General features: G+C 43.0%; 1 protein-coding gene across 2 annotated transcripts; it reads left to right on the forward strand.

Moving 5' to 3' along the window:
• The first annotated feature begins 228 nt into the window (after positions 1-228).
• On the forward strand, positions 229-25,750 carry LOC122541474 (cytochrome P450 2K1-like). 2 transcript variants are annotated; one of them, XM_087979216.1, is made up of 10 exons: positions 229-246; positions 878-1,093; positions 7,080-7,242; positions 9,726-9,875; positions 12,189-12,349; positions 15,038-15,211; positions 17,051-17,192; positions 18,950-19,137; positions 19,691-19,832; positions 22,068-25,750. In XM_087979216.1, exons 2-10 carry the CDS (start codon positions 893-895, stop codon positions 22,256-22,258), a joined length of 1,512 nt encoding a protein of 503 aa, XP_087835342.1. In that variant the 5' UTR covers positions 229-246; positions 878-892; the 3' UTR covers positions 22,259-25,750. The 2 variants fall into 2 exon arrangements, with proteins under 2 accessions (XP_087835342.1, XP_043534193.1); XM_043678258.2 differs by lacking the exon at positions 229-246 and adding an exon at positions 665-793.
• Positions 25,751-26,542: the final 792 nt, after the last annotated feature.

Raw genomic sequence — 26,542 nt, forward strand, 5'->3', positions numbered from 1 at the left:
AGTCAGGGAGGATCCCAGAGGGCTGAAACTCTGAAACAGGACTATAATAGTCCTGTTTCAGAAAGGAGGGAGGCAGAGGGCTAGAAATAAAGGAGCAAGTGAGGACTGCATCACCCTCTGACTGAAAACTTCTCCTCATCTCAGGTCTGAAAGGTTGATCATTCACTCTGAGGCTGTGCCATTGGGTCATCGCCTTTCCTACTAGTGGAAACATCTTCTCCACATCCACTCTATCCAGGCCTCTCAGTAAGTTTCAGTCAGACCCCCCCGCCCACCCCTCATTGAGTACAGACAGAGATTGGTTCTTGGTTGGTAAAGGCAGCAAGGGTTAGGGGGAAAAGGCAGGAAAATGGGATTGAGAAACATAACAGCCATGATCAAATGGTGGAGCAGACTTGATGGGCTGAATGGCCTAATTCTGCTCCCATATCTTATGGTCTTCTGGTTTAAAAGAGAAAAGAGTGAATCAAACAGAGCTTCACTTCTGGGTCATAAGAGGGATAAAGAAATCCTTATTTAAATTCATCCCTTCCATCCCTTTGTGTGTGACTGAAAGGTTACTTGAGCTCAAAGGGCTTTTCACAACTGTATGCCAAAATAACTATGGCCTGGTTTCTGTACACTATGATGCAATCCAACTGAGGGTCATCCAGTGAAGGCAAGAGACCGCAGAGAGCAAAGACCAGCAGAGAGTTTTCTTGCCAGTTTCAATCAGCTCCAGGGGCACTGTTCTGAGGCTGTAAATTATGCTCGGAATGTGAATGTTTTACTTTCGGTGTGCGGCACCAGTCAGGCAAGGCATTAGGTTGATAGAAAGTCAGTAACTGTGCATGGAAAAGACATAGAGTTAAAGTAACAGAGAGGTTTTGCTTTACAGAGAATTCCGTTCGCTATGGCTCTCCTCAAACTGTTTGCATCAAGCCTCACCACGACATTACTGATTTACTCTCTACTTGGGATTCTGCTCATTTCCTTTCTCAACAAGTTCAGGAAAAGGCCTCCGATTAACTACCCCCCTGGACCCATCCCTCTCCCAATAATAGGGAACCTGCACCAACTGGACTTGAAAAGACTTTACAAATCGCTGGTCGAGGTAAGAAAACGAACCGCTGAGTCAGCAATGGTTGGTGGTTAACAGTGAGTGTTGAGGAGTTCATTGAGATAATTGATTTATTGAAAATTCATACGTTTAAAATTTGTCGGTGTGTTTCAGACTTCAGCCAAAGAAATCTCTTGGCACGTTCCCGAGCAGAGTGGACACTTAGAGATTGCACTGGAGGGTTTAGTTATGTTTAGTCAGCACGATGACAATGCTAACAGGTCTGGAGCTTGCTTGGTTGCCTTACAGAATATTGCCTCAGCTTATCCTGAAGTTGATTGCAGGTTTTGTCTCTTCTGGTAAGTATTTTTCCCTCCCCTTGGAGCACCTATGAAGAAGAGCTTATGCCCGAAACTTCGATTCTCCTGTTCCCTGGATGCTGCCTGACCTGCTGCGCTGTTCCAACAACACATTTTCAGCACCTATGAAGTGTCATTCGATCAAAGAATCCCTACAGTGTGGAAGCAGGCCAATCAGCCCATCAAGTCCACACCGACCATCCAAAGAGCATCCCACTCAGACACACCCCTACCCCATCCCTGTAACCCGGCATTTCGCGTAACTAACTCCCCCTCCCCACCCTCCCACACCCCCACCAACCTGCATATCCCTGGACACCATGGGCAATTTAGCATGGCTAATCCACCTAAACTGCTCATCTTTGGATTTGGGCTTTACTTGTACCTTGTACTTTTAAGGACCTTTACTTGGACTTATGCCTGGTGTTTGTTACTGTGTTCATGTACCCAGAGTGCTTCACATTTATTAAATACAGAAATGTGAAGATGCCTTGGCTATGTAACCTTTCCAATGTCACTAATGTTGTTCCTTCGATTAAGTTCCTTGTCAGCTCCTGGTGCTCCACAGAAGCTGGATGCTCTTCAGCCCCTCGGCTAAGGGTCTGTCCCTCAGTGAAGGTCAGACAGTGACCACGAATGGGTTGCTCAATGATAGCAGGGTCTCAGCTCTGAGCTCAGTGCTGCCCCTACCTCAGAGCGTAACACCCACTTGTTTTCCAGGTGGTGTCCCATGTAGAATAGTTGGATATTAGATAGCAGGCAGATACCGCTCTAGCCTAGAGGTCAAGGAGGCGGGCTGGTGTCCAAACCGAGACTAAAGCTGACCCGCATTATTCAGTGTTCAATTTTGCTTCTTTTTGAGAAAAGTAAGCAGCTGAGCATTTTTCTAATTGAGATGAAGAGGAGGCCACTCAGCCCTTCGAGCCTGCTCCCTCATTGAATAGCATCATGGCTGGTCATCCCGGTATATCTCTGATGACCTTTCAGCTCTTCAATAATCAAGAATCTATCTACCTCTGCCTTCAAAATATTTAAAGAGTGTGCATCCAGTGCCTTCTCGGGAAGGAAATTCCAAAAGCTCACAAACACTGAGAGAAAGAAATATATCCTCACCTCTGCTTGAACAGGAGATTCCTTATTTTTAAACAACTGTCAGAGAATGGTAAAAAGGAACTTGGCTCAGGACGTCACCATTAATCACCAAATCAACTGAATCCCAATGACTAGTTATTCTGCAGAAATGGTTGTCAGGTTCAAACTGGATGTGATATGGTTAAAATTAGAGGAGAAACCTAAGTGAGTGAGGGATATCCTCCCACAGCTTGATAACTCACTCTCACAGCACTCTGTTCCTCAGGTATATCCTCTCCCTTTCTTGTTTCACAACTGACAACCATACCTTCAGCTGCCCAGACCACATGTTCTGAATTTCCTCCCTGGAACTTTGCCTCCCTGTCCTCTTTAAGAACCTCCTTAAAAGCCACTTTCTTTTAAACAATTTATCACACCAGGTTAATGGCTTGACAGCCATGATTTCATTGCACAGTTGCACAGTGCCTGGATGTATTATTTAATGCTAAAAGTGCTCTCCAAAGACTGTGCTGACACAGTAGAGATTTTTTTTAAATTCACTCATGGGATGTGAGTGTTGCTATTGTCCCTATTTGCCCTTGAGGAGGTGGTGGTGAGTTGTCTTCTTGAACTGCTGCAGGCCACCCACTGTGGGTTGACCCCAATGCCCTTGGAGAGGGAATTTGACCAAGAGACACTGAAGGAATGGTGAGTGGCTTGGAGGTGGTGGTGTCCCATTATCTGCTGCCTTTGTTCTTCTAGATGGAAATAGTCATGAGTTTGGAAGGTGTTGCCTGAGGATCTTTGGTGAATTTTTGCAGTGCATCTCGTAGATAGCACACATGACAAGAACATCAGTGATGGAGGCTGTGGAGCTTGTGGATGTAGTGCCAAGCAAGTGGGCTGCTTTGTCCTGAATCGTGTCAAGCTTCTTGAGTGTTGTTGGCGATGCACTCATCCAGGCAAATGAGGATTACTGACTTGTGCCTTGTATATAGTGGACAGGCTTTGGGGAGTCAGGAGGTGAGTTACTCACTGTAGATCTCTGGCCTCTGACCTGCTCTTGTATCCACAGTGTTTATGTCCAGTTGAGTTTCAGGTCAATGGTAACCCCAAGGATGTTGATAGTAAGTTATTCATTAAAATACCATTGAATGTCAAGGGGCAGTTCTTATATTGTTCCTTATTAGTGATGATCATAACCTGGTGTTTGTTGGCGCAATTGTTACTTAGCCACTTGTCAGACCAAGTTATATTTCATCGTCAATGTCTGCCCTTGCTGAGCAGAAAGTCCCAATAGGAATTCCTACAGAAATTGATCTGGTGTGATAATGGAGATAAAAGGAACTGAAGTGTTATAAAATAACATCCTGGATTGTGGCTGACTGTGTTGTGACTATATAAAAGGCCCATAAAATGAGAAGGAGTCGATGAAGCATGGGATGATTTGGAAATTCAGTTATCAAATACAAAAATCATGAGGGGCATAGGTAAGGTGAATAGCTAAGGTCTTTTTTCCCCAGAGTATGGGAGTCCAAAACCAGATGGCACAGGTTTAAGGTGAGATGGGAAAGATTTAAAAGGAACCTGAGGTGCAACTTCTTCGCACAGAAGGTGGTGTGTGAATGGAATGGAGGTGGGTACAATTACAACATTTAAAAGGAATTTGGACAGATACATGGATCGGAAAGGTTTAGAGGGCTATGGGTCAAATGTAGGCAAATGGGGCTAATCCAGTTCAGGAAGACTGGTCAGCATTGAGGTATTGGGCTGAAGGGCCCGTTTCCATGCTGCATATCTCTATCACTCTAATTTTTGAAAATTAACTGAAAGCAATGAAGGCAGAAAAAAATGATACTCCAGAAACTGAATCAAAAACAACATCTGAGGACTAAAGGTTGAAAAACAAAGCCTTAATGAGCAAATAGAGACCACCAGCTGAGGAGGAAGGGACTGTGGTCAATCAGGTTTACTCTTATCTGAAAATGTTACTGAAAGTTTACAAGAGACTGATGCAATTCCAATGGCACGTCATTTCGGGATTAGGAAATCTCAGGTTAAAATAGTACAACATTTTCGTTGGCCAGGATTGCATAAAGATGTAGTCAAATCTTACCAAACGCACCATACATCTTGGATAGTCAGAAAATCCTAACCCTAACCCTAAAATTAAACTTGCACCTTTAATCCTAATGCCAATTTTTAAAGAAATATTTACCAGGATGTTAGTAGATTTGTGCTAAAACCAAAAATTGGAACCAATATCTTTTCCTGATAATGGCTGCTTCCACAATCCTTTGTTTGTTGGACAGGCTGTAATGTAATGGCAGAGTCCCGAATGTACTGGGGTCAATTCCCAACACAGGAGATGCTTGAATTCACTTAAAAACAAACTCTGGAATTAAAAGCTAGAGTAATGGTGATTTTGTAACCTCTTTTCCCCCAGACCACATCCAGAATTCTGCTGACAAATAAAATTTATGTCACAGTGCACATCTCCAACAGGAGACAATCTTACTGCCATCTCTTGACATTCAGTGGTGTTACTATCGCTGGATTCCCCCACTCTCAATATCCTGGGGGTTACTATTGACCAGATGGACTAGCCATATAAATACTGCAGTTGGAAGAGCAAGATACAGGCTTGGAATCTTGTGGGGTGTAGCTCACTTCCTGATTCTCCAAACATTGTTCACCATCTATAGGGCACAAGTCAGGAGTGTGATGGAAAACTCCCCATTTGCCTGGATGACTGAAGCCCCAACAACCTTCCAGAAGCTTGACACTATCCAGGATAAAGATGGATATCATATGGATATGGCACCATATCCACAAACCTTCATTCCTTCCACAACCAATGCATTGTAGCAGCTGTGTACCAGATACAGGAAAAATTCACCAAGTTTCCTTGCACAGCATTTCCCAAATACACGACAACTAGCATCTAAAAAGCCAAGAGCAGCAGAGCAATATGTGTATAATTCTGACTAGTCCTGAGTTGAGTTTGATGCTGGTATATAGTCTGGTCTTGAATCAATAGCCTGAACTGAAATATCAGCTTTTTCTTACAATGATGAAAATGCCTTAGACGCATCTCATCACATAACCATTGAGCAGAGATGGAGAACCAGGCACATCTTGTTAAATCCCGAAATCCCATGTTTCTGTCAGGGTAAACATTCAAAATGAGGTATGAAAAGACGGCAGAAGTACAATAATAAATAATAATTCAAAAGTCCAGACTCCCTCAAATATGATTCCCAACCAGATGGCTCAATGATCTACAGCAGTTACTTTACGCCATCATGCTGCAGTGAGAAACCTTCCTCCTTATATATTAATACACAGAGCACAAAAACAGATCTTTCCGCCCAACTTGTAAATGTCCAATGTTACATACTAGATTCATTCTTCTTTTTACTGCCCAAGACCGGTCACTTTACAAGTAAGGTCTTTGCATTTTTGCCTCAATTCAATAATTCCAGCAGCAATTTTTTAAAAAAATTATTTATTATCCCACATTTTCTGCTCAGTGTTTAAAACGTTTAAAAAGCAGATATAAATGAAGGTCAAACATTAAACAATGATTTGTGATGTTCTCAGTCTTTTGTTATCATTTGAAGTGGACATACATTTTCTTAGATTAATTGAGGCTTTGGTTGAAGTGAAGAACTTATAAAACAGAGGATTCTCAGCAAGCTAGGAGGCTTCTTACAGTCAAATTCCTATGAAGTCGGCTTTCAAGTGAACGGCAAGTTGAAACAATATGGGGAATCCTTTGCTCATTTTCAAGGTATTGTTAATTTTTGTGTCGTGGAGGAGCTGGCTGGTGTTGGACTGGGCTGGACAATGTTAAAAATCACACAATGCCAGGTTATAGTCCAACAGGTTTATTTGGAAGCCCTGGCTTTCAGAGCGCCTCTCCTTCATCAGGTAGTTGCCTGATCAACAATCTGATGAAGGAGAGGTGCTCTGAAAGCTAGGGCTTCCAAATAAACCTGTTGGACTATAACCTGGTGTTGGCTAATTATTACCTTATCTTTCTAGAAGGTTTACAATTGGTTTAATGGCTCTGCAGTGAAATATTCTCAGAATAGATTTTTTGATGCTATTTTAAAACCAGAAAATGAAATGGTTTCCTTGTCATGTGACTTTTCAACAAGACAAAATCCCATTCCAAATTATGTGGATGATTTGGTCAATTATACATCCTGTGTTGTGTAGTTCACATTTTGAGAGTTTTAAGACAGTTGGTGTCCTTTATTTCAGAATGTCCCATTCAATTGATTGCAGCCTTTTGAATGAGATTCAGGAAAGGGCATTGAGTGAGTAAGTATGTCTGGAATATCCCTTAGGTTCCTTCTTGAGATAAGAGACTAGTTTTAATCCACATGGGTAGTCAGGCGATCCTTGGGTCGCATTTTGTTTGCAGGCTTTTGTGGTTAGTTTAAAACATACATACATTAATTCAGAGAAGGTCGCACTGGGACATGACAATATCTTGTGCATGACACAGGCCCTGTCTCACCCTTCCTCATTTAATTCCATCAATTAGTGCAACAGGCCACCTGCTAAGAGACAGATTTAATAGCTTGTTTCTTTCTTTGCAGCTGTCAGAAAAATATGGCTCAGTGTACTCTGTCAGTCTGGGTCCGGAGAAGGTGGTGGTGCTGGCTGGGTATGAAACAGTGAAGAATGCCCTCATTAATCACGCTGATGAATTCCTGGGAAGACCTGATGTACCGATCATGAATGTGCTTAAAGAAGGATCTGGTAATTTCCTGTTAATTAAAATGTGTGACCCTGCTATAGGAACTGGCAGTACATCGGGGCACAAGGAACAATCCCTGGCACTGGCCTCTCATCTTTCATGTCTTCCTTAATACATTAGAAATAATACACTCAATCAAATTAATCCACAGGTTAACTGGAGGTGTAAGAACAGAAAGCTATTTATTCCATCTACAACACTAACACAGCATGATAGTGAGATTACTTGAAGCAGAAAATGTTCCAGCTAGTCAAATACTCCCCTGTCTCCTCAGTAATCTTAATTTGAATTAAGAGAAAGAAAATGCAGTAACCCCACACTATTCTGATCTGTGTTTGTGATAAAGAATTCCGAAAAAGATTGTGACATGGCGTGCAGGCAGCAACGGGTTCATTAAAATGGAGTCAAGTGTAGTCTGCGAAACTGAAGACAAAAACACCAGGAGAGAAATTCCGAGCCTAATTACCCAGCGTCAATGGATGGATAATTGGAAACTGGTGTTGCATGATATTTATTTCAATGGGACAATTATATGTGGCTTGTCAGGGCTCCTGTAGTGCAGTGGTAGTGGCCCTACCTCTGACCCGGGAAACCTGGACTCAAGTCCCACCTACTGCAGAGGTGTGCCATAACGCCTATGAACATGTTGCTTAAAAACATATTTTTTTTTGTAGATTGGAGAACTTAAATCGAAAGCTGAGCATGAATAATCCCTCAGAGCAATTTTTGTAAAAGTCCTAGATTGAAAGTCTTGTTCTTTTATGGTAAAAGATCATGATGGCTCAGTAGTTCACACTGCTACCTCACAGCACCAAGGACACAGGTTCAATTCCACTCTAGAGCAACTGTCTATGTGGAGTTTGCACATTCTCCCCGTGTCTGTGTGGGTTTCCTCTGGGTGCTCCGGTTTCCTCCCATAGTCCACAGATGTGCAGATGAGGTGGATTGGCCATGCTAAATTGCCACAGAGTGTCCAGGGGTGTGCTGGCTAGGTGGATTAGCCAGGGAAATGCAGGGTTATGGGGATGGAGTGAATCTGAGTGGGATGCTCTGTGGAGGGTCAGTGTGCACTCAATGGGCTGAATGGCCTGCTTCCTCACTGCAGGGATTCTATGATGATGGTTCTATGACCACGCACACTCATGAATGCAGGTACAATTATATTTAAAAGACATTTGGATAGATACGTGATAAGAAAGATTTGGAAGGAAAAGGGTCAAGTGCAGGCAGATGCGACTAGTTTAGTTTGGGATTATGTTTGGCATGGACTGGTTAGACCGAAGGGTCTGTTTCCGTTCTGTATGAATATATGGCAACTAAGCTATGCACAGCAAGATCCTACAAACAGGGGAGTCGGCTATTTGTTTTACTACTATCGGTTGAGATTGGGCTGTTGGCCAGGGCACTGGGTGAAATCTGTAGTTCACTTTATTTAATGCTGCCGTACATTTAACATTCAATTGGAGTAAATGTCAGGGCGGGTACCATGTGGAGCTGTGAAAGAAGATGCTGTAAATGATGCAGGACTGTCCTAAGGACCCTCCAACTCAATGTGGGAAGCCTGTGATTGGACTAAATGTGGGAACTGAGATGTTCAACAGAATTCAGAAACCAATCCTCTTTAATCATTCACAATAATAAGTAAAAAAAGCAAATCAGGAAGATCCAAATTTTGGGAAAGATCGCAGAGGCAGGGAGTGTCTGCATGGCACCCATTCTCCACTGCAGAGTGTTGGAACAGATCTCCAGCTGGTGTGTGTCTTTGAGTAACTGCAACATTAAAAGTGTAGACCCTAATATGCCATCTATCGTAGCATGCTCAAACAGAATTTGACAGCCCAGAAACAGGGCATTCAGCCCAACAGATAGTGCTGAGCCATACACACACACAAATTCCATTTTAAAGATGTTAGGGGATTTGTAGCTTCTGTTAGTGTCTATATGCAGGTGGTGCCCTGTGATATATCACACACATTTGTACAGAAATAGCCTGTAAATCTTCCACTGAAATTCTGCAAACGAAATGGTATTCATTCTCTTTTATGACGAGGGTAGCTGACACAGCTAAGCTTAAAAAGGAGATAACTGCGAGGGAAAAGATTATAATGCAATCAGATATGGACAGAAACAGAGAGAACTGCAATGGAGAAGGGGGGGATATTGGGCAGAGACATTTTGCCCAATAAGTTCTGCAATCTAGAACACTGTCTGAAAGGGTGGAGGGGTGAAGATTCATTTGTGATGTTCAAAAGGGAATGAAAAGTGAAAAAAATGCCAGGCTGTAGGAATGAATCGAGGTGATGAGACAAGTTGGACAGCTTTCTCCCAATTACAATGGATAGAAGGCCCTCTGTTTATTCTGTACAATTCTATAGAATCTTACATAGTGTTTCTGCCACACTGGTAAACTCAACTAGCATTTGACATCTTCACCTGTCTGAGAAAAGACTTATAGATTTGACCAGCTCTTTTGATTGACCTGTAGGTGTTGTTTGGTCCAATGGGGATCCATGGAAACAAATGAGAAGGTTCATGCTCTCAACCCTGCGAGATTTTGGAATGGGCAAGAAATCTATTGAGGACAAGATAATTGAGGAAGCTGGATTCCTGGTGAAAAAGATTGACTCGTACAAAGGTGAGTACATGTGTTAGCTCAGTATTACCATCCAAGGAGACAGTGCTCACACATACCAAATTCCCACCAGATACGTTAAAAGTCACGCCTTACTCTCCCTCTTAGACCCAAATTGGGAAACGTATTTTATTAAAACTGTAAAATGATAGTTTAAAATAATTCAAAAGGATATTTTTCTCCCCTTCCTGTATCAAGAGACATTGAACTACTTGCACGTGCCTGAAGGAGAGCCTGTCTGAATGGATTAATCATTTAACTTAATGGATAGAAATCAAGTGAGTCCCATTAAATGATCAGGTTCCCTGCCCACTTCTGCCCTGTACTTGTTGACTGGATCTCAATGACTCAGTCGCCCATGGTGGAGGCATAAGTAGCAGGCCAAGAACAGCAGAGTAGAAAATTAACCACCAGAAGCCATCCACCTTTATACAGAGCTTTCAACACATTCAAAGATCCCGGGTACATTACCAACTCACATTGGCAACTGAGCCACATGACGAGATGGTAGACTCAAAATGTTTGCACAGGAGATAAATGGTAAGGAAAGTCTGAGAGATAGAAAGAGAGACAGAGAGGTCAAGATGTTTAGAGAGGGATTTTCAGTTTGGCAGCTGATTGCAAGAGTGGAACAAGGAAAATCAGGAATACAGATGGGGCCAGGATAAGGGTCCAAACTGAGCCGAATCAGAGGAGGTAACAGCATCAGAACCTATACTTCAGCAACCATATATATATTTTTAAAATTTCCATCAATCATGGGATTAACTGGATTTTGAAGCAGCAAATATCACAGCTGTGAAGATGATTTCTTATATAAGATACAAAGTACCTGAAAAGGTTAACTGCCATCATAAGATGAGCTCCGCCCATTAGGATATGTTGGGCTGATCCTGAGAGGACCTAACCAGTTTTCCTGTTGTTGGTCTATTTGAGAAGTCTATGCAGCTAACAGTAGCGTCTACTTATTCCAAAGTACAGTCTGAGGTCTTACAAAGTGCACTCGCCTGACTCAGTTGTTTTGTAACTAGATATTAACTACTATGTAATACATTCTTCTGTTTATCAAGACTGATCCCTCTTCTGCAGAAGACTTTAGTGGACATCTTTCCCCACTTGGTATCGGCAATTTAGACTAGGACCAACAAGAATGGGTGGTGGTACCAAAAATGAGTCTGGTGGAGACAACATTATAACTACCACATCAACAGAACTGGAATTCGAAAACATATCTTTTCTCATTAATGTTCTGAATTGGAAATGGTATTAGAAATATTTCCAGCTTTCCAGCCAGGAAATAACCCAGGTATATATATATATATATATATATACATACATATATATATATATATATATATATATGGATCTGACACTAACCACTGTCCCTTGGCATTCAATGATGTTCCGAATATTAAATCCCCCACTAGCAATATCCTGGGAGTTATCATTGACTAGAAACTCAACTGGACTCATCACATAAATACAGTGGCTACAAGAGCAGAGCAGAGGCTAGGAATACTGCGGCGAGTAACTCACCTCCTGACTCCCGAAAGCCTGTCCACTATCTATCCACTGTCAAAACCAGGAGTGTGATGGAATACTCCCCACTTACCTGGATGGGTGCAACTCCAACAACACTTAAGAAGCTTGACTCCATCCAGGACAAAGCAGCCCACTTGATTGGTCCGCATCCACAAGCATCCATTTGAATTTAAATTCAAATTCAAGTCCACACCCTCCACTACCGACGCTCAGTAGCAGCAGCGTGTGCCATCTACGAGATGCACTGCTGAAATTCACCAATGATCCTCAGGCAGCAACTTCCAAACCCACGACCACTTCCATTCAAAAGAACAAGGGCAGCAGATAATGGGAACACTATCATCTTCAAGATCCCCTCCGAGCCGCCCACCATCCTGACTTGGAAGTATATCAGCATTCCTTCACTGTCACTGGGTCAAAATCCTGGAATTCCCTCTCTTGTGGGGCAATCCACAGCACAGGGACTGCAGCGGTTGGAGAAGGCAGCTCCCCCCCCACCTTCTCAATGGCAACTAGGGACGGGCAATAAATGCTGGGTCCAGCAAGTGATACCACATTTTCCAAAATGAATTTTTAAAAATGTGCCTATTTATGCATCTAATAGTGTGGGTGTAAATATTGATGATAGAGTGGGTGAGTAGGTACTAAATGGAAAATGATTATATTAAAAAAATGGATGAGGCAGGTTTGGAAACATTCACTCCCACCCGGCTTCATGTAAACCTCTGCAATTGACTGATATCATGTCCTCATTCTGCAACGTCATGTTTTCAGGTCAGCCATTTGACACGGATGTTATCACGAACTTTGCAACAGCCAACGTCATCTGCTCCATAGTATTTGGAGACCGGTTTGATTATGATGACAAGACGTTTCTCAGCATAGGAAACATGGTCCATGAAAGCTTTCGACTACTTGGCAGCCCCATGGTCCAGGTAACGTCAGCATCTGACAACTCAGCGAATGTCATCATTTAGAGATTGCATTAACCATTGGATATTGATCAGAAAGGGTAAAATGTCTCAAAGGTTTGAGCAACAGCTTGAAGCTTGCTGTTACAATGCAGTAACAGCACAAACCATGTTCATAACTAATAGTATGCTGTCGTTAAGCCAAAAAGATATCTGTCTGTCACACAAATGAAAATTGAGGTAGCTGAATTTCAGTTCCTGTGTGATGCCAGGTATGTAGGCCATTCCTCCATTAGACTGGAGGATTGTACCAGACAGTGTATATCTTTGGCTGTTTGCAATAACCAAGATACTGCCTGTATGAGTTCTGAAACAGGGTCACAGGACCTGAAACACTGACTTTGCTTTCTCTCTGCAAATGCTGCCAGACCTGCTGAGTTTCTCCAGTGATTTCTGTTTTTGTTACTGACTGTATCCAACCACCCTGCACTTGCAGAACCGTAGCACTTGCTGAATAATTCTGAGTGTACAAAGAATTACAGTGATAAGCATTGGAAGCTGCATTTATTAACAGACAGGACCCTGTTCAATACAGACAGACAGAATATGTCTTTGCACTGCCTCTGTTGCAACTCAACAAAACAGGTGACAACCATTCACTGGTTCATTTCCCAGGGCCATGCCTTGAACCATCAGAGTTACATGGTTTAAAGTTTCAGTAAAGCTTGGCTATTACTGCCAGTAATCAGTAACTGGTGAATTTTCCTGGCAATACCTACCAATCCATTTGGCACCAATCAGTACCTTCCTCTCAGGCAGTTTCAATGTTGCCTTTCCCCTTAAGCTGCTATTCTTGCAAACCATCCTGATGAGGGAAGGCAAAATGCTTCAACATGCTGTGCCTTTTTCCAGCAGAATTACTCCCTGATCATTCTACAAAGCAGACCTTGTCAATGAATTGAAAGATGGCTAGCCTCACACAGAATCATAGAATCATACAGAAGAGGCCCTTCAGCCCATTGAATTTGTACCGTCAAATGATTAGTGCTACTACTGGACTATGTGAGCCCCTAAAACACCAACACAGCCAGATGCTCCAGATACACACAATAGCACCTTCATCCGTCACAGTTGGAGCCAGTTTTGTTGCCTGATTGCAAAGAGAAGGATTGCGTTGTAAAGAAAAAGACACTTTTCACTTTAAGTGCTGCTGTCATCTTTGGCTGCCGGTTTCACTCAGTTGTTGAAGTCAAATTGCCTCGATCAGAAAGCTCTGGTTTTGAGCCGTCCTGTGAGCATTATGTGAAACTAATGCTGAGCAGCCTTGACTGATTCTGTGCTGCTAAAGATGATTGAGTTAACCTTACATTGCATGAAAGTAGACTGTGGTTAAGTTTGAATGAACCTCTCTAATGTATGCCACAGTATGAATCCCCTTTCTGCTCAGGCCATTGGAGGAGAGAGGCAGGTGGGTGAATAATGGGTACTCGGTCTGTCTGCTTACACCATCAATCTCTCCATCACAGATCAGCCTGAATTGGCCATGCTAAATTGTCCGTAGTATTAGGTAAGGGGTAAATGTAGGGTATGGGTGGGTTGCGCTTCGGCGGGTCAGTGTGGACCTGTTGGGCCGAAGGGCCTGTTTCCACACTGTAATCTAATCTAATCGAGTGGCAGAGTCTATTAATTCCTGTTTCTATTTTCCTACAAATTAATGCTGCTAAAAGGGAAAGGTTTAATAGTTTACCCTGGAGCTCAGTCTCTGAAATTATTCACAGGAAACGATCAATCTTCAAAAAGGACATGGAGCATACATAAAAGGCAAAGAAAACTACATGACACTATCCCAGCGCTATTGGGAATCACCTCAGTACAAACATCAGAAAGAAAGACTTATCCCTTTTAGCCCAGCAATAAACTTCAGATATTCAAACCTCAGTGAAATATCAGCCCTATCTCTGTGTTAAAGCTTCTTGATCAGCTGGCATGGCTGTAATTGATCAATTTTGGTAAGTTCCAGTGCATTCACATGATGCTACTTTCTTCAGTTAATGTCTCTCCCTTAGACTTTTAAAAGTACTGCTCACTTATTGATTAACATGAGCTCCTTAAACTCAAGTCTTCAATAGGCTTGTCTTTCTTTCTTATACCAGAATCCCTGCTTCTGGATGTTTTTCTCATTAACTTCTGAGCAACTCAGGATTTCTGACACCTTCTCTCTCTCTCTCACACACACACACACACATGCTGGGTCACAAAAGGCAGGTCAGCAAACGCCTTAGCAATTATTTCCCCAATGGCTTGCTGTTCATTTAGCTGAAACCACATGACTTTGTGTAAATGATGTTTTTTTAACTCAGTGTTCAAAACTATTTCCTGACCTTTCAAAACAAAAGTAAAACCTTCACAGAACTGAAAACAAAAATCCGTATGTCCTCCATTTGAGACCAAAGGTTTTCAGGAATAATAAAAACACTATCTTATGAATCTTCATTGCAATGGATGCTACCTTATTTAAAGTATGTAGGTTAAAATTTCATTAAAAGGATGTGTGTTTCAATATCATAATGTTCCCTCAGATGAAATTGTTGCTAAATGTGTTTCAACACCTCTTGTTCTCTCCTGTGTCAACATCTTCCTTGGAAGCTATGATTTCATGCACATACCAATATATTTTGCCAGTGAGTACTAGTTTACTGCAATGTTTGGCAGGTGTTCAATGCTTATCCATTTCTGAGATTTCTACCTGGAAGCCACAAAGAGATCTGCAAGCAATTTGAGATGCTGAAGACATGTTTGACAGAGATCATCAAAGTTAAACAACAGGAGATGAACGAGAATGATATCAGGAGCTTCATTGATACGTACATTGTCAAACAGCGAGAGGTATGATCAGTCTACAAATTATGAAGGTAAAATTTCAACGGCAGTCAGCTCCTGTCTCAGTGGGCAGGACTCCTACCTCTGAGTTAGTAGCTCAGGTTACACTACAAGGACTTGAGCAGATAGTCCAACTGTCTGACTACTAGGCTGACAGTTCAGGTTGGCACTGAGGGAATGCTGCATTGCCTACCTGATGCTGTGTAGGTGGGATGATAAACCAAGGCTTCATTTCATCCCTTAGGTGGATTTGCATTTAAAAAAAAAACCATTGTAATATTTTGAAGAAGAGTGAGGACATTCTGTCCAATATTTAACTCTCGACAATATCATTAAAATCAAACATACAATATATTACCTCACTGCCATGCTTCTGATTGTGAGACCCTGCTGTACACAAATCGATTGTGTGTTTCCAACAGAGCGATCTGGGACTCCTCATCAAGAATCACAAAAACCAGCACCCAGGTTCAGTGAGTAAAAGGGAAGTTAAACAGAATGTTGACCCTTACTTTTAAAGGGAATGGAATGTAGAAGGAGGAAGGTTTTGTTAAAATGATACAACGCACTAGTCAGACCACAGCTGGAACACTGTGACCAGTTTTGGGCGCCTTGTCTAAGGAAAGATATACTGGCCTTGGAGGCAGTCCAGAGAAGGTTCACTAAACTGATACCAGATATAGAGGGACTATGATATGAGGAGGGTTTGAGTATATTGGGCCTACATTCTTTGGAATAAAGAAGAATGAGAGGCAAACGTATTGAAGCATGCAAGATCTTTAGAGGACTTGAGAGTGTAGACATGGAAAGGTTGTGTCCTCTTGTGGCAGAGTCCAGGACCAGGCAATGTAAACTCTGAACAAGGGGTTGTACATTTAAGACAGACATGAGGAGGAATTTCTTCTTTCAGAGGGTAATAAATTTGTGGAGCTCTTTACCACAGACAGCTGTTGAGGATGGCTCACTGAGTCTATTCAATGCCGAAAGAGACAGAGTTTTAACCACTAAGGGTATCAAGGGTGATGAGGAAAATGCAGGGAAATAGTTTTGAAGGATACCAGATCAGCGATGATCTCATTGAATGGTGGAGCAGAGCAATGTGGGGGATGGGGCTTAATGGCCAACTTTTGCTCCAGTGTCTTATGGTCTTATGACAGGCTTCGTTTCACAAGTACTTTATGAGTTGTAAAGTTCTTTGGAATGTTCTGAGGTTGTGAAAAGTGCTAAATAAATGCAAGTCTCCTTTTCAGGCTAACACAATCTCAAACCTTTTGAAAATCAGTGCAATAGTATGAGAGATTACTGAACAGTCTAAATCTCTCAACTTCTGAGTATCAGTATGTGGAATTACAGCAATAATTTATACAGCAGAGTAAAATGGAGTTGCCATTAAATTTCACTCACAGATTAATAATGCCTGAGAGAATGGTAAAAATACAAATCAGACATACAAGATGATCAGAGGATTAGATAGGGTGGACAGTGAGAGCCTTTTTCTTCAGATGGTGATGGCTTGCATGAGGAGACATAGCTTTAAATTGAGGGGTGATATATTTCGGACAGATGTCAGAGGTAAGTTCTTTACTCAGAGAGTATTAGGGGCGTGGAACACCCTACCTGCAATAGTAATAGACTCACCAACATTAAAGGCATTTAAATGGTCACTGGCTAAACATAAGAATGGTATTAAAGTAGTGTAGGTTAGATGGGCTTCACAGGTCGGCACAATATCGAGGGCCTAAGGGCTTGTACTGCACTGTAATGTTCTATGTTCTATACTGACTAATAGAAACAGAGCACTGACTATTCTGAACTCATTCTGTGATCCTCCACTTCCCTTTCAAGGAGGCGGGAAACCCAGACACATACTTCCACGAAAAGAACCTAGTGATCACAACGAGTGATCTGTTCATTGCTGGAATGGGAACTGCGGCCACCACCATTCGCTGGGCACTTTACATCATGATGAAATACCCCGAGATCCAGGGTAAGGAAGAACATCAAATATTCCTTTCATTTTTTTCCAGCTCCATTAGACATTTCATAGTCTGCATCGCACTCTGGTGCATCAATTGACAAAGGATCCCTGTTCCTTCCCACTGGCTCAACATAGGGATGGAATCTTTCCCTGGTCAGTTAGATGTCTGAAAACATCTGCTTCCTGACTTTCCGAATTCTGTAGAAGTGATGATGTACTCAAGAGGAAAGTACAATGATATCGTGGTTTCATTATGGCACAGGTTGTACAGACCAAGCCTGTATTCTCTTGAATTGTAGAAGATTAATAATTGATAGTTGATTAATGATTGGGTGGTAAGGTGACACAGTGTTTAGCACTGCTGCATCACAGCACCAGGGACTGGGTTCTGTTCCAGCCGTGAGTTACTGACTGTGTGGAGTTTGCACATTCATATTGTCTGCGTGGGTATCCTCCCACAGTTCAAAGATGTGCAGACGAGGGGGATTGGCTGTGCCATATTGCTGTGTAGTGTCTTGGGACGTTTAGGCTAGGTGGGTTAGCCATGGGGTGGATCTCAGTGGAATGCTCTTTAGAGGGTCAGTGCAGATTCAATGATTCGACGATCAAACTAGGGCATCTGATGTGATTGCAAGGTTTGGTTGGACTGATAAACTGAATTTTTTTCTGGCAAAGTTTAGTGATAGAGTAGGAGGTGTGATTGCAGGTGGAGAGACCAGAATAAGAGAGCATAACCTTAAAATTAGAGCGAGACCATTCAGGGATAGTGTTCGATAGCTGTTCCTCACACAAACAGTAATGAAAGACTGGATTTCTCTTCCCCCACTCCAAACGTTGTCAAAGTCAGGAGGCAACTGAAAATTTCAAAACTGAGCTTGATGGATTTTTGTTAGCTTACAGTTCTGGAACAGAAATAAGTCAATAAAATTAAGAAACAAATAAAACATGATCTAAATTGAACAGCAGAACAAGGCTGAGGGGCTGAATGGCCTCCTGTTGTTTCTGTGTTTCTATAGACATTGTGTCTGTCTGACTCAGCTGGAATAAGTGATTTTCAGAATGGAAGATAAAAAAAATATAAATTCTGGACATTCATAGCTGCTCACTCAGTCTCAGTGAAAAAGAAATGAGGAACTTTGAAATGTCTTGGGTGTGACCTTTCAGAATGGGCACTCAATATTTGACAAATTCCTGGCCAGAATTTTATAGGAACTAAAGGCTCAGGGCTCTCTCAGTGTGGACAGGAGCAGAACTTAACCAGCTATAACTATAGACTCACATGGCATTGATAAGTCACTGCTCTCCCACTAGCTTCCACAACATCCATTGTGGCTTCCTAGACTATCCTGCAATCCCTCATCACCCCAATAACAGCCCAAACTTCTGCCTTGCCATCCAGCTCCTGTAACTGAGTTGATCTGTTGGAGTGATCATTAGCAGGACCTGGAGTCGTTCAGAGAGTGAGACATGGCTCAGACGCTCCAACCTCAAACCATCAGATACACTGTATAGTTGCATCAAACTGAACAACTTCAGAGTCACCAGGAACATTGCTTTTTCCTTTGCTGTATAATCTGGGTCGTACTATGTGAACTTGAGTTTTGGATGGCAGCACAGAAAGGGAGGGGGTGAATGGCACAGGCTGCCCGTTGTACCCTCCCCTCAGAATTCAGTAGGTGAGTGTAACAGCCTTCAGATGCGGCACCACCCATTTCGCATTCCCTTCAAGCCACATTTCCACATACCTCAACCTTCCTGTCTTTTAGGGAAAGTTCAGGAAGAAATTGACCGAGTAATCGGATCAGAGCGATCTCCCAGGATGGACGACAGAAAGTATATGCCCTACACTGACGCTGTAATCCATGAGGTCCAGAGGTTTGCGAACATCGCCCCATTGGGCATCCCCCGATCGACAATGGTGGACATCAATTTCCAAGGATATTTCATCCCGAAGGTAGGTGGATGCAAATCTGTCGCAAGTTAGAGCTTGTTGGACCAATTGTAGAGGGCATCATGTCGCATTGTTTTACAGAAATTACACAGAAGACTGACAAAACTGAGCAAATTAGTTGCTGATTATTTATTCAGCATAACAAAAAGTGAATTAGAAACATGGCTTTTCCCTGTACACAGTGTCCAACTGTTCAAGCTGTCTATCCACTCAACTGAGATGGAAGAGAAAATGAGGTCTGCAGATGCTGGAGACAGAGATGGAAATGTGTTGCTGGAGAAGCGCAGCAGGTCAGGCAGCATCTAGGGAACAGGAGAATCGACGTTTCGGGCATTAGCCCTTCTCAACTGGTCAGCTTCCTAAGCGTCTCTAGCTGGTGTTCATAACTTGCCAACCGAATTTGATAATTGGACCTCAGACCTGCTTGGTCTGGTTTTGGGATTATTCACCATTTGACTTGAAAAGTCAACAAAATCCAATTTGACTTTTCTGCACAGTCTGGCTTCACAATAACAAACTGCACCATAAGTGATGATTATTTTAATTTTGTCCACAGGGAACTTACATTGTTCCTTTATTGGCCTCAGTGCTTTATGACAAAAGCCAATGGGAAAAGCCTGATGAGTTCAACCCAGCTCATTTCCTGGACGCTGCGGGCAAGTTTGTGAAGAGAGATGCCTTCATGCCTTTCTCTGCAGGTAACGCAGCTGAGAAGTTACACCACATTAAAAACTAGAAAGTTCTCCTTAATTTGCATTGACCTAAATAATTGACGAATTTTCACTTTGGAAACTCAGAGGTATGTCAGGCTCTTGAATCTGTTCCAACTTGTAATTAAATCACAGCTCATCTGAATTTGAATTCTATTTAATTAAGCTGGATCCTGTAACCCTTAAAACCCCTCTCTCAATTGAAACTCCCTGCCCTCCACAAGTCTTAACAGCCTTTAGTTCAAATTTCAACTGAATAAGTGCTTCCTGACGTCCTTGAACAACTTAGTGTTAAATGTTAAAGTTACGGCCATTTATGCTGGACTCTCCCCCAACAAGAGGAATTGGTTTTTCTTCAATACCCTATCAAATTCTTGAATCACTTTGAGCATAACAGTTAGACAAGCCATTGTCCTGCTCTTGTTCTTGTACCTTACATCCCTGTTAATAAAGATGAGACTGTGTGCTTTACTCGTTATTGTTTCCAGCTATCCAGCTGCCTTCAATGGTCAGTGCACATGTACACCCAGGTTCCTGAACCTGCTTTAGAATTGTACCCCATATTTTATATTGTTTTTCAATGTTTATCCCAATAAAATGCATCATCACCTTCAGAATTGCTACAGTATGGAAACAGGCTACTTGGCCCAACAAATCCACACCGACCCTCTGAAAATTAACCCTCCTAGACCAATTCCCCTACACTATTACTCACAGTTCCCCCTGACTAATGCACCTAACCTACACATCCCTGAACGCTATGGGCAATGGAGCATGCCAATCCACCTGACCTGCCCGTCTTTGGATTCCATGATTTGGAGATGCTGGTGTTGGTCTAGAGTGGCCAAAGTTAAAAATCACACAACACCAGGATATAGTCCAACAGGTTTACTTGGAAGCACAAGCCTTCGGACCCTGCTCCTTCAACTGTGAAGCAGGACCATAAGACAAAGAATCTTGTGCTATAAATTCGGTGTCTTATGATCCTGTTCCACAACTACCTGATGAAGGAGCAGCGTTCTAAAAGCTAGTGCTTCCAAATAAATCTGTTGGACTATAACCTGGTCTTGTGTGATTTTTAATTTCATCTTTGGATTGTGGGAGGAAACCGAAGCACCCAGAAGAAACCCAAGCAGACACGGGGAGAACGTGCAAACTCCACACAGCCAGTTGTCCCCGAGGGTGATATCAAACCCGGGTCCCTGGCGCTGTGAAGCAGTACTGCTAACCACTGAGCATTTGCAGACCTGTTACTGGGGCCATGTGGTGTCAAAAAACCCCAGAGGTTACCTTGTGAACCCTATGCATCCCTCCCACTTGCTGCTCCCACTGGAAAGGAACTCATTGGGTTTAATGTGAATAAAGTAAAATTATGCTCATTAATGTTTTAAGTTAAATATCCGACGTAAATTATTAATTCAGAAACTGAAGCATTGACATTTTTATGCTGTGAGCATTAATACCTGAAGCAATCTCATTTATCTGAAACATTTTAACTTATCACAATAATCTTCTTTTCAGAAATGGATAATTATTTCTATATTAATTAAACAAAATTAACACTGACATAAATATTCTTCTGAGATTATTCACTGTGACTGGTGCAGAGTAGGCAGGAGCCGGTTTGGCTGTGTGACATCTGGCAAGTGGTGAGGATGTGTGTTCTGGGTCTCTTCTTTCCAATGGCCTCAACAATGGTGTTGATCATCAGTGGCTTGGACCTTAGACCTCCCTCTGGAGATCCCGGGGCCCACGGGATCACATTCTATGAACCACTGCCTTACAATCATCCAAACTCGACAACGTTACATGAAGCCGTTGTTCCAATTTGATTTGAATGGAAGATGTTGCTAATGATTCTGCTGTTCACTTACATCAACTGTCTCTTTAGCTCTTTTCTCTGATCCCCCTTTCTCTGCTTTTTATGTCTCTAACGCTTTCCGGTTCCAATCAAAGTTCACGAATCTGAAGTGAAAAGTTTGTTTCAGTTCTGAGGAAAGGTCACTGGATCCGAAGCACTCATTCTGCCTTCTCTCCACAGATGCTGCCAAATCTGCTGAGTTTTTCCAACGATTTCTGTTTTCGTTTGTACCTGACTCACTGAATATTTTCAGCTTATGTTCCAGGAATCAGATGACGACGGTGTTTTGCCTTTTGAGATATTGAGTTGACACGGCACCTTTTTTTAACACTGGCTCTTGTCTCATGCATTGGTCCCTCCAGGTCGCAGGATCTGCCCGGGGGAAACCCTGGCCAAGGTGGAGCTCTTCCTCTTCTTTGTAACCTTGCTGCAGAAGTTTGACTTGCATCCTCCCCCCGGAGTCACCGATCTGGACCTCACGCCGGTCGTAGGTGGAATATTGAATCCAAAACCTCATCAGGTCTGTGTGGTGCCTCATATCCACCGCTGCTGACCAGTCCTATCGTTCCCACAATGCCGACAGACGATTATAAAAACCTTTGATGATAAATGCTGTTTTGCAGTGAGGTGATCCAAATATTTGCAAGGTATTGTTGCTCCGGTCACTGACAGCTTTGTTTCAATGTAAACCCCTCCTATCGTTCTTTGTTTCAGTGATGTTCTGATGAGCCTAACAGCCAGATAGGTCGATAAAGTGGAGTATCATTGAAACATATTTCATATCACTGCGCCATCCTTAAAATCTATCTGTAGGGTCATCAAACAAGACTTCCCATCTGCTACCACATTCCTTTCATGGCTGCTTCTTGTTGAAATTCACATTAACATGGAGATCAATTAGACTGAGATTAGATTCCCTACAATGTGGAAACAGGCCCTTCAGCCCAACAAGTCCACACCGACCCTCCGAAGAGTAACCCACCCAGACCCATTTCCCTCTGACTAATGTACCTAATACTATGGGCAATTTAGCATGGCCATTCACCTGACCTGCACACCTTTGGACTATGGGAGGAAACCAGAGCACCTGGAGGAAACCCACACAGACACAGGGGGAATGTGCAAACTCCACACAGGCAGTTGCCCAAGGCTGGAATTGAACCTAGGACTCTGGTGCTGTAAGGCAGCCGTGCTAACCACTGAGCGACTGCGCCACCCATCGACAGCATTATATTCTAACTGGGGGTTCAGCAGAATATTTTCACCATCACCCACTTCCACCCCACTCCAACCCCAGATAATAGTAAAATTATAAGGTGTTTTATTTTAATCTGCTTCAGCATTCCTGCAAATTGCACACTGATGGAGGTTAACCTCTGGAATTACAGCTGGAAGGCCTAACAGCATCTCCTTTCTGTTTCTCAAGTCACAAGGGGGATTTTAACTGGCCCCTCCCTCCCAAATCCTGATCAATTCAGTTGTATATAAAATGGAGTTCCTGCCAATGTCAGATGACCGTAATGATAAACTGCGCACAGCAAAAGATACTCTTTCATGTTCTTTATAAGTGCAAATAAAGCCGTGAAGACATCACTGGGAGTTGACTGTGCATTTTCACTGAAATTTGAATGGGAGAGCCAGTTATGGTCTCTCCACATGACCAAAGCTGGCAAGATCTGGCCTGCTCACAATTCATAGTCAGCTTCCTCATTCCTGACACTTCTCTCAGGCCACACTGAGGAGATCTCAAATCTCCTGTGGTCCTATGTGACTCTTCGTTCCACTTCACGCTCTCACTTCCAAACTTGCAATCTCTACCATTTAGAACGACAAGGGCAACAGATACATGGGAACACTCATGTTCCCCTCTAAGCCATTCACACATCCTGACTTGGAAATATATCACAATTCCTTCACCATCCCTGGGTCAAATTCCTGGAATTTGCCTCTCTAATGGCATTATCAGTGTCCCTGCATCCCAAGGACTGCAGCAGTTCAAGAAGGCAGCTCACCACTACCTTTTCAAGGAGAGTTCAGGATGGACAAAAAAACGTTGGGCCAGTTGGAAAGACCACGTTCTGCAAAATAATTTTTCAAAACCTTATTCTGTTCCCCCCAAATTAAAGTGTCACCTTGTCCCTCCTCTTAGGCGTTTCCATTAGCATGGGGACCAATTCTTTATCATGTCTAATCTTTGGAAGAAAGGAAGTGAAACTTGACTAACTTAGCAATAGATACATTCCAAAATATTTTCCTTTATCCCATGGTTAAAAAAAAAATCACTTCAGTTTCTTTCCAGAGATTGTTCACATCTATGTATTTCTAATCAAACTGTTTAGATGTGTTATTCCACACTCCTGAACCAACTGCGACATGAATCCAGATTTCCTGCCTCAGAGGCAGGGACGCTAACTTGCACCACAAAAGCTCTTCCAGAGATTTTTTTTTCATCATTTTTACATTTAACAAATTCTGTTGGCAAGTGAGTCAACTTGTTTTAAAACAGGTGAGTGAAAGTTTTGCAGCAACTACTTAATTATTGGCTGAGACAACTATTTCTCTTCCTCTTTGAGTCAAACACAATAAATGGTATGTACACAAAAAAAACCATGACTGATAGGGGGAGTGCAATGCTTTCTGCCTCAGCAACACTCTCACCTTCATGCCAGACAGAACGGATTCAAGAGCCACTGCAGAGATCTGGATATTCTCCGAGTACAATGCTGAGGGGGTGCTGCATTATCCGATGCTCTGCTCCTTCAGATGCAGCCTCCAAACAGAAGCAGCAGGAGTTCTTTCAGTGCTTCTGGCTAGTTTCAGAAAGGATGCTTGTGTAACCATTACAGTCTTGACCAAAAGGAATTTGGATGAGCACTTGAAGCAAACAGGGTGGAGGAATCTAACTGGCTGGATTGCTCCACAGAGAGCTAGGATGGTCTCAATGGGCAGAATGGTCCCTTTCTGTGCTGTTATGACTCAATTTATTCAAAATAGAGCACAGGGTTAAATCAGATGAATTTTGTGCAGAATGAAAGGGAATGAGGATGCACTGAGGATAAATTGGGAGAGACAGGAATGGAACCTGTTGTACATGGTGTTAAACCAGGAAGTGTGTTGGTGGAACAAGTGACGGATCATCTCAGAGGCTGCAGGGCAACTGTGAAGCCATGGGTGCAAAGATACTGTAATTGTTAAGGTCTGTTTTGAAAGTCAAATGGCCACACAGTTTTTTTTTCTCTTCCTGACAACACTCTGTTGTGAATAATTCTCCTATTTATCAAGGGTCAAAAAGAGAAAGGATGTCAGCCGGTGTATTAATCTGCTCGCACTCCACACTGAAAGGCTGACACTGGCTGTGCAGTCTGCCTCTTTCGTGCATCATTGCACAATGTAAGCTTGCCTGAACATCACAAAGTCCAATGATGGTCCATGGCACAGGTCGTGTATCTGAGGCCATTGACTCCTACAGAAATCGCCTTCTGGAAAAGAGTCAGTAATAGTGTGCAGAGACCTGCTTATTCAGCTAGACAATGCCTAGTGAGTCAGGAGTGAGATGGTCATGGAGAGTGAAACACCCTCTGAGGGGCAGTGAGGGGGCGATTCCAGATCTTATGGCCCATAAGATCTGGAATCCTGGCCCCCAGTGTTGGAGTAATTGAAGTGAGGGATACTCAATTAGTGGGCGGCACGGTGGCACAGTGGTTAGCACTGCTGCCTCACAGCGCCTGAGACCCGGGTTCAATTCCCGCCTCAGGCGACTGACTGTGTGGAGTTTGCACATTCTCCCCGTGTCTGCTTGGGTTTCCTCCGGGTGCTCCGGTTTCCTCCCACAGTCCAAAGATGTGCAGGTCAGGTGAATTGGCCATGCTAAATTGCCCGTAGTGTTAGGTAAGGGGTAAATGTAGGGGTATGGGTGGGTTGCGCTTCGGCGGGTCGGTGTGGATATGTTGGGCCGAAGGGCCTGTTTCCACACTGTAATGTAATGTAATCTAATCAATTGCTGCACCAGAGGTGCATTGATGTCCCAGAGAGCTTTGGGGCTGAAAGAGGTGGTAAGAGGAGAGGCCACAGAATATTCAGAATGTTCAGCCACGGGGCAGTTGGATTGGGTTGGCTGAACACTTTAACTCCCCCTCCCACTCCGCCAAGGACATGCAGGTCCTTGGCCTCCTCTATCGCCAGATCATGGCAATGCGACGCCTGGAGGAAGAGCGCCTCATCTTCCGCCTAGGAACCCTCCAACCACAAGGGATGAATGCAGATTTCTCCAGCTTTCTCATTTCCCCTCCCCCCACCTTATCTCAGTCCCAACCCTCGGACTCAGCACCACCTTCTTGACCTGCAATCTTCTTCCTGACCTCTCTGCCCCCACCCCCTCTCCGGCCTATCACCCTCACCTTAATCTCCTTCCACCTATCGCATTCCCAATGCCCCTCCCCCAAGTCCCTCCTCCCTACCTTTTATCTTAGCCTGCTTGGCACACCTTCCTCATTCCTGAAGAAGGGGTTATGCCCGAAACGTCGATTCTCCTTCTCCTTGGATGCTGCCTGACCTGCTGCGCTTTTCCAGCAACAACTTTTCAGCTCACAAATGAGGCGAGGCAAGAAAACAGTCTGTAGTCCTCCTCCTTATATATCAGTATGTTTTACATAGGATTACATAGAAAATACAGGACAGAATTAGACCATTCGGCCCAACCTGACTATGCTGGTGTCTATATTCCACTCCAGAATCCTTTAATGTTTCCTCATCTAAATTTCTCATTGTAACCATCTATTCTCTTACTCCAATGTCTAGCTTCCCCTTAAATGCATCAATACTCTTCATTTCCACCATC

The sequence above is a fragment of the Chiloscyllium plagiosum genome, unplaced genomic scaffold (assembly GCF_037043375.1).
Source record: "Chiloscyllium plagiosum isolate Xiang-an unplaced genomic scaffold, Cpla_swu_hap1 HiC_scaffold_35, whole genome shotgun sequence".
Lineage (NCBI taxonomy): Eukaryota > Metazoa > Chordata > Chondrichthyes > Orectolobiformes > Hemiscylliidae > Chiloscyllium > Chiloscyllium plagiosum.

Excerpts from the sequence above, each read along its gene's own strand:
- LOC122541474 (XM_087979216.1), top strand. The coding sequence starts at position 893 with ATGGCTCTCCTCAAACTGTTTGCATCAAGCCTCACCACGACATTACTG. Across the intron at positions 19,138-19,690 it reads AAGGATATTTCATCCCGAAG|GGAACTTACATTGTTCCTTT; the intron begins GTAGGTGGATGC and ends TTTTGTCCACAG. Across the intron at positions 19,833-22,067 it reads CTTCATGCCTTTCTCTGCAG|GTCGCAGGATCTGCCCGGGG; the intron begins GTAACGCAGCTG and ends TGGTCCCTCCAG.